Consider the following 9,043-nt stretch of genomic DNA (forward strand, 5'->3'; position numbering starts at 1 on the left):
TAAAACTATGAGTGGCTTCTGGTAGATATGGACAATTAAATAGACATTTGTACTCTTTGGCACAGACAAACCAAGGTTGTTCTCCATTAGAATAGCTCCCATAGTCACTAGTGAAATTACTTGTAATTTACTACTGTGCCCAACTCTTTCCTCACAAGCCTTTGAATGTCCTTTCAAGAACTTTAGAAAAAAAAGCTGGAGAACAACCTAACTATATCAATTCCTTTCTCAGGATAAAGAACCCTTCAAATTAACATTTTATTTATCCTACTAGGTAAATACTTCAAGTGATTTAATTCACCCTTGCTATTGGTAGAAAAGTCCTCATAATTGAAAAAATACTCACAGTGGAAATACTGATATCCTTTTTATTATTTTGAAATTATACACTAAAAATATATGCAGTTCATAAACTCAGACTATTTCATGATTGACTGACTGGTAACACGAAAATGTTCCGCAAATAAACCTTTAAGTGAGACAAGGAACAGTTTTGTTTCCATAAAAGGCAGCTCCAATAGCCCAAGGACTTATGATGGGCTTCTTAGCAAGCACAGGTAAGTTCTACTGGATTATGGACAGGCACTTGGGTTTCACGAGCGTTGTAATTTGTACCTGAAGTTCAGCCACCCTTTATGAAACCCACATGCAGCCTGGTGCTGCTGCCCTGTCCCTCACTGCTCCTTGGAGTCCACATACGGACAGCAAGGATCCCACAAGCCCCTCCTCTCTGAACAGGAAGACTCAACCTTTTGTTTCCCCTGAGTTGGAGACACAGAAGTTCAGCTGGTGTTTGCTAAGGAGTCCCTCCCTCCCTCCCTCCCTCCCTCCCTCCCTCTCTCCCTGTTTGTGTCTGTCTCTCTCTCCCACCCCATCCCTCTTTTCTCTCTCCCTCTTTCTGCCCCTCCCTCCCTGTCTCCTGTCTCTGTCTCTCCCTGTCCCCCTTTCCCTTCCCCCCTCCGTTCCTCCCTCCCTCCCTCCCTCTGTCTTCTCCTCCTTCACTCTGTTTCTCTCTCCCACCTCTGTGTGTGTGTGTGTGTGTGTGTGTGTGTGTGTCTGTCTGTCTGTCTCTGTGTGTGTGTGTCTGTGTGTGTGTGTGTCTGTCTGTCTGTCTGTCTGTCTGTCTGTCTGTCTGTCTTTGACTATCTCAGAATACACAAACATACTATGCTGGGATTAAAGGCTTAAGCACTTAGGAGTGTGTCCTGTGCCTTTTGGTGGTCTCTGTGTCAAAGAATTTTGACATCTACGCTTAAAACAAAGAAAGTGAAGAAACTCAGTGTCATGTTAGAATTTGTCTTGTTTCCCTTAAGGCTTATACAGTCAAACACTGACCAGTTTCTGGGACTTAGAAGTCAGTATCTTTCCCATAGCTGCTCTTTTGAGAAGATAGGAGCACACAGATTTTTTTGAGGTTTTAGAGTGATTTCCTTTCCCTTTTCTGTTCCTTCACATATGAGATATGTGGTGTACTATCATTAATACGGTTCCTAAGGCAGTGATTCTCAACATGAATACACATCATATGTGAAACTTAGGGGGGAAATAGTAATGATCAATTTTTAGACAATCTTTTCATGGGAAGAAACACCTTTAAATGTTCTTTATTTGCATCTGGGCCCAGGTATTTACTATTTACTGTGTCTTGTATTGAAATTCTAAAATGTGGATTTTTTTATTTTTATTTTTGGCGGAACCAGGGATTGAACTCAGGCCCTTGCGCTTGCCAGTGAAGCACTTATTCTACTGAATTCTACATCTCCCCAGCCCAAATTTGGAATTTTTTTTTTAAAAAAAGGTTTTTTGAGCTGGGGAGATAGCTCAGTGGCATAATAAGCGCCTGCCTAGCAAGCTCAAAGTCCTGTTTAATTCCCAGGACAAAAAAAAGTTTCTTTTTTTGAAATAGGCTCTTGCTATGTAATAGCTGAGCCTTGAACTCTGTATGCAGCCCAAATTATCCTTAAACTTGTGATCCTTCTGCTTCAACCTTTTGAATGCTGTCATAACAAGCCTATGTGACCACACCAGCAAAAACACCTGAATTATTTTGGCCTAGCATGTCTATTCCGTATGTTTATAAGGAGTACTTCCTTGTAAAATTCATTATATCCTTTTACATTTAAGATTTTAAATGGCTGAATTTCTGTAAAAAGTTAGTATGTGATAGTTAAAATTTTTTTGTTCTGTGAATGTCTGTTTTCCTGTTTCAGATCAGTAGTAATTTCACTTCGTCTTCTTCCAAAACTGTTTGGTACTTTTCAGCAGTTTGGGAGCAGTTATGATACACACTGGATTACAATGTAAGTAATAAGGACATAACTTATTTTTGTGGTATTTGAACCTAAGGAATTATGATGTGTCATTAAGTTATGTGAACCTCTTATTGTGTTAGCCTTTGTGCTTCAGCCTCCAAAGTAGCTTGGATTATAAGCATGTGCCACAATACCCAACTAAGGCATACAAGTTTTTAAAAGAATTTTTTGCTGCTTTCCTATCATTTTAGGGGTTTTGGTTTGCTCTCCATTACTGCTAAATAAATGAATAGGCAAATTCCCAAATAATAGTTATCAGTTATGTATGGTTTTGAATGGCTGAGTACCTTTTATATAAGCAAGAAAGATTAATAGTTGTATTTCCTGATATTTGTCTACCAGTTAGCCCTGTACAGATTATTTTTGTCAGTTAAAAAAAAAAAATCTAACTTTTCCTTGTGGCTTGAGAATCATACTGTTGAAATTAATGCTTTAATTTTAGGGAAAAGATTTTTTAATGTATGTGGCCACAGCAGAGGACTCCTGAAAAGCCATATATTCTTAGATTTCTTTAAGTTTTTCCTTTACTAGGAATTGTTCCTAGGGATAATCTATACAGTAGTCTGATCCTTTATAAGAGGTTGTGTGATTGTTAGAATTTCTTCGAAGTTCATATTATGATATGAAAGGACTCTTATCAATAATAATGACCTTTTTTGTTATGAATATATTATACATACCAGCATTCAACATTTAAGTATGTGTTATTTCTTAACCTTTCTATAGGGAGGTATTTTATTTTATTTTTATTTTTTGTATTTAGGACAGGATCTACTGGGTGTACAGGGTCTCACTGCATAGCTCGGACTCGTAGTGATCCTCCTGTTTACAGCCTCACAAGTGCTGGAATTGCAGGGACACACCACCATACCCAATTGCCACCTCGGCAGACCTGGGAATCAAACTCCTAGCCCCTGTGTCTGCCTAAGCAAGTGCTTTAATCTGCTGAGCTATTTGGCTGGCCCTTGGGGCAGTATTTGTTAGTGAATCTACAGATAAAGAACAAACAGACCTGAAGAGGTCAACTTGCTTAACTGAAGACATGCAGCAAATGTTTGGGACTGGTTTCAAATTCATGTGTTACTGTGTGTTGTATGCTAACACTTGGCCTTTGTTGAACTATTGGCATGTCAATTGTAACTTATGTGGAAACCTATGTTATAGCTATGGTAGAGATGATGCAAATTACATCGGTAGTTTTGGAATTGTAATGCTTGTCTATACATTTAGCAGATAGATTGCTGAAAGATATGTGAAATGCATTATAGTAGAAGTCACAAATCTTGGATTTCCAAATGTCTTTATCACTGTTTTTATTGGTAAATTATTTTGGAATTAAACACATGGGCTCGCCCGCCTGCCCTTCCTTCCTCCCATCGACCGTCCGTCCATCTGTCCGTCCTTCCTTCCTTCCTCGCTTTACATTTTTTAAAAATTATGTCTGTTAGGGGCTGGGAATATAGAGCCTGCCTGGCAAGTACAAGTTCCTGAGTTCAATTTCTGGTACTTCCCCCCCTCCCCCCCCCAAAAAAAAAAAAACCCTAAAATTTTGACTGTAAAAAGATACATTTGGGGCTGGGGAGATAGCTTGGTGGCCTAAGTGCCTGCCTGGCCAGCGCAAGGGCTTGTATTTGATTCCTAGTACCACATGCTGTACTGGCCCCAGAACCCTGGGCACACCCAAGCCCTGAAAGGGCGCGTGGTGGTGCAGGCCTGTAATCCCAGCGCTGTGGAGGCTGAGACAGGAGGATCATTACAAGACTGAACTGCATCCCCCAAAAACACAATTGTGCATTTGAAAAATATACTCAATAAATTTATGCTGTATGTCTTCTGTACGCCAGATAGTACATCTGGTTATGTAGCAACCAAGGAATATAGTTTATGGAACAATATATTAGTTTTAATATTAAGTCATTTATAGTAGTATATTACCAGGCATCTGTCTCCCTCACAGGTATTGAATGTTTTGATACTGCTGATACTTTAAAATTCTTAGAAAGATTAAAGAGCATTGCTTTATGTCTTTCCTCTATTCAAATATGAGTAAAATTTGTAAATTTTAATTATTTAAAATCTTCATATTGAAAGTTTTTATTTTTAAAACTTTGATACAGGATCTCGCTATGCAGTCAGACGTGTAGTGATCTTCCTGTATTATCCTCCCCTGCACTGGGATTACAAACTGTGTCACCATGCCTGGTTTTGGGGCCCATCCAGGTCCAGGGCTAGCATGGCATGCAGTGCCAAGGATCAAACTCGGGTTCTGTGCTTGCCAGGCGGGGACTTAGACTGCCGAGCTGTCTCCCCAGCCCTATGGACAGGTTTTTTTAGATAAATTCTGTCTGCATATACATTTTATTCTGTCACTCTGCCTTTTAAAGGATTTTCTTTTTTTCTCTAATTGGATCAGGTGGGCAGAAAAAGAACTGAATATGATGAAGCTTTTCTTTGATAATTTGGTATACTACATTCAAACTGTAAGAGAAGGAAGACAAAAACATGCGCTGTAAGTACCTCTTGGCTGTGTGGTAAATATATTTATGTGTGGATTACCTTTCCTCTGATAAGTAATATTGCAGTATTCTTTTTTATAGTAAATAAATTTACAGAAAATTTTATTGGCATAAAATTGTACGAGAAAGCCAGGGATATAGCTCAGTGGCACAAGTGCCTGCCTAGCAAGTTCAAGGTCTTAAGTTCAGTTCTCAGTATAAAAAAAAATAAAACGGTAAGAGAAATAAAGACTAATATAATTTTTTTTCCCTAGTAGAATGTTTTTGCTTGAAAGACTTATATATTACTCTTAGAATTTTTAGTGAAAGTAGCTTACATAACTTTTTGGTTAACTTTCACTATTGAGCTTTTTAAAGTTTTTCATTAGTACATAATGATTCTATTAATTGTGAGTTGATACCTGTACATAACACATCTTAATATTTTTTACATCTCGTGTCCACTTCTCATTTTCAAAACATCTATCTCTTTCCTATGATCTTTTATTTTCCTCTTTAGTTATTGTTTGGTTTTCTTGTGTAAGAGAAGTGATGCTATATTTAAGTTTGTGTGTCTGATTTATTTCACTTACCATTATGGTCTCAGGTGCATCCATTTTCCTACAGATGACTCAGGTTTATCCTTCTTTATAGTAGAATAAGTACTTCATTGTACTTTCCCCTTTTTTTGTGGTACAGGAGATCAAACTTGGGACGTTGCCCTTGCCAGGCAGGCTCTTAGGCTGCCTAGCTGTAATCCCCGGCCCCCACATTTTCTTTATTCATCTGTCGATGGGCATGTAGACTGCTTCCAAGTTTTAGCACTTATGAGTTATGCTGCTGTAAACATGGGTATGCCTTTATAATTGGAATATTTGTCTGTAACTCTCAGGAAAATACCTCATAGGATAGCTCAGTTGAATGAAGTTTCTAATTTTGGTTTTTTTAAGGAATCATCATATTGATTTCCATAGTGATTTCTACCAGTTTAGATTTCCATAGACAATGTAGAAGACTCCCCCCCATCCCCTCAACATTGCCAATAATTGTTATTTTGTGATTTCTTGATGATAGCTGTACATTTGGATTTTGGAGTAAGAAGTTGTCTAAGCAATGTTTTAATTTGCACATTTCTTTTTTTTTTTTAATTTTTTTTATTTTTATATTTTTTTTTTATTTTAACATTTATTTATTGTGTGTGTGTGGCCAGCTCAGCCCACCAGGGGGCAGGGCTGGCTGGCATGTGGTGCTGGGGGATTGAACCGCCGTCCCTATACTTTGTCAAGCTTGTTCCAAGTAGGTGCTTTAGACTACTGAGCCATCTCTCCAGCCCCTAATTTGCACATTTCTAATAGGCAGAGATGTTTCTATTTGTCCTCACTTTGAGATCTGTATTTTCTATTTCTTTATTGGACTTTTTACTTGAAAGTGTCTAATTTCTTTGAGTTCTTTACATATTCAAGGTGTTATTCTTTTGAGAAGTAACTGCTAAAATTTTTTTCCCATTCTGTAGATTGTTTCTTCACTCTGTTGGTTATTTTCTTTGCTGTGCAAAAGCTTTTTAACTTGGTATCATTTAATTTATTGATTCCTAACGTGATTTCTTCTGCATTTGGGAATCTGTTCAGAAAGGCCTTTTCTATACCTGTGTTCAAGAGTATTACCTGTTTTGTCTTCCAGCAGATACTTTTTAACATTTAGATCTTTGATCCATTTTGATTTTAATTTAGTATGCATTGAGAGATAAAGGTTTTGATTCATTTTTCTGCATCTGTACTAGCTTTTCCCAGTACCATTTGTCAAAGAGGCTATCTTTCACAGTGTTTTTTGGCACACGTGTCAAAAACCAGATGGCTTAATATGCCTTGGGTTGTTTCTGCATCCTCTATCCTTTTCCATTTATCTGCATACTTATTTTTGTGCAGTACCATGCTGTTTCTATCACTGTAGCTTTCTATTATAAACTTCTAAGTCTAGGATTATGATGTCTCCTGCTTTAGTCTTATTGCCTAGGATTGCTTTTGCTATTTTGGGTCACTTTTGATTTGTATGGATTTTAGGCAGGCAGGCGGCCTGGCTGGCTGGCTGGCTTTCTTTTTTCCTAGTTCTTTGAGGAATTCTTTTGGTGTTTTCATTGGCGTTGCATTAAATTTATTTATCATTTTTGATGATAAGGCCATTTTGACAATACTGGTTCTGCTTGTCTAGGAGCAAGTTGTATATTTCCATTTTTCTGATAATCTGTTTGATCTTTTTCAGAGTACTGCAGATTTTGCTATAGAGATCTTCTGATTTCCTTTGTTAGATTAATTTTAAGAATATAATTTTCCTTAAAGCCACTATGAACAGTATTGGTTTTCTAATTTCCTTCTCAGTGTGCTTATTATGTGTGGGAATGCTATTGATTTCCACATGTTGTTCTTTGTATCTTGCTATCTTGATGAATTTATTAATTTTAGGAGTTTTTTTAAAAAAATATTTTATTATTTGTTACAAGGTCTCGCTACACAGTTCAGACTTGTAATGATCCTTCTGTTTTAGTCATCCAGCACTGTGATTGTAGGCATGTGCCACTATGCCTGGTTTTGGAACCAGCACAGTGCGCCTGGGGTTGTGGGGCTAGTGCCGCAGGAGGTACCAGGGATCAAACGGGACCTTGCACTTGCCAGGCAGGTGCTTAGCTTGCTGAGCTGTCTCCCTAGCCCTAGTTTTAGGAGTCTTTTGGTTAAATTTTTGGGTTTTTTTATAGTAAGTATTATGTCTAGAAATAAGAATACTTTGCTTCCTTTCCTATATGTATGTTTTACTTTTTTTGAGAGTTGAATTCAGGACCTCACAACAGGCAAGTGTTCCACTGAACTGTACCCTGGCCCACTGTTTTATTTCTTTCCCTTGCCTGATTGCTCTGGCTAAAGTTTCAAGTCCCATACTATATTGAACAGGAGTGGTGATAGTAGACAGCCTTGTTGTTACAGTTTGTGTATAGATGTTCCTCCAAAGCCTTGTGCACTCATAAGTGGGGCTTTTCGGAGGTGCCAGATCTAGGATGTGTGGTACTGGAATTAAGACTGTGTAGTACTAAATTGACTACTATTTGGAATAGCATAGTTTTGGGTATGGATAATGGAAAGGTCCACTGTAGGTATAGCTGGCATCACCCAAAAGGCCTGTAATCTGGATGGCATAAAAGGGAAAAGAAGGCTTGGTTCATGGCTGATTGTGTTGGTGCTCTTGCTGATTTGCTGCCATTTGCCTGACATACCATGGACTATTTCTTCTCTGAAATGCCCCTCTGTTATGCTACCCTGGCTTGGAGCCAGCTATTAGACTAAAAACTGTTTAAGCTGTGAGCTGAAATAAACCCATTTCTCCTTTTAACTGTGGTTGTCAGCAATGAGAAGAATAACTAAGACACTTGTTTTTGTTCCTGATTGCAGAAGAAAAGCTTTCAGTTTTTCATTTAATATGATATTGGCAATGAATTTGGAACAAATGGCTTTTATCAGCTTAATATAATATCCTCATATCTATTTTCTTCAGGGTTTTTATAATAAAAAGAGGTTGAATTGTGTTAAAGCCTTTTTCTGTGTCTATTGAAATACTGTGATTTCCCCACCCCCACCCCCACTTCTGTTTAGGAGATAGATTGCATTTATAGATTTGCATGTGTTGAACCAACCCTGAATCCTTGGGATGAAGCCTACTTGGTCATGATGTGTGATCTTTTTAATGATTTCTTGTCTCATACTTTCCAGTATTTTATTGAGAATTTTTGTGTCTGGGTTTCATAAAAGAGCCTCGCCTACAGTTTTCGGTTTTATTTGAGTCCTTATTTAGTTTTGGAATCAGGGTAATGCTAGCTTACAAGAATGTGTATGGCAGTGTTCCTCTGCTTTAAGTTTCATCAACATGTTCAGGATGGGCTGAAGTTTATGTTTTGTTGCTAGAAAGTTCTTAATTGAATTTGGTTATTCTTGCTAATTTGAACCACTGATGGTATCACCAACCAGTTTATACCTCTTCTCAGGGGTCTTTGATTATAATAACGCAAACAGAGGCACTGCTTTTAGCAGACTGGATGTCATGTTATAGTTCCTAAAGGAGAACATTAAAATAATATTAAAAATTATGACAGCTTATTTGTGGTATAGCAGTTGTATATTATATATACCAGCAATATGATACTTGTTAAGACATCCATGTTAAAATTTAGGGCATTATTTTTTTCTTCTCCTC

At 37.7% G+C, this 9,043-nt stretch overlaps 1 protein-coding gene across 3 annotated transcripts in view; it reads left to right on the forward strand.

The window, feature by feature from the left end:
- Positions 1–9,043, forward strand: part of Usp34 (ubiquitin specific peptidase 34) — a 266,917-nt gene that overhangs the window by 104,384 nt on the left and 153,490 nt on the right. For all 3 annotated transcript variants that reach the window (XM_004636176.3, XM_023720837.1, XM_023720838.1), the window contains 2 exons: positions 2,211–2,300; positions 4,726–4,821. In XM_004636176.3, the coding sequence (XP_004636233.1) occupies positions 2,211–2,300; positions 4,726–4,821 (186 nt within the window). The remainder of the gene's footprint in view (positions 1–2,210; positions 2,301–4,725; positions 4,822–9,043) is intronic.

This window comes from Octodon degus, unplaced genomic scaffold (genome assembly GCF_000260255.1).
Source record: "Octodon degus isolate 3935 unplaced genomic scaffold, OctDeg1.0 scaffold00078, whole genome shotgun sequence".
NCBI classification, from domain to species: domain Eukaryota; kingdom Metazoa; phylum Chordata; class Mammalia; order Rodentia; family Octodontidae; genus Octodon; species Octodon degus.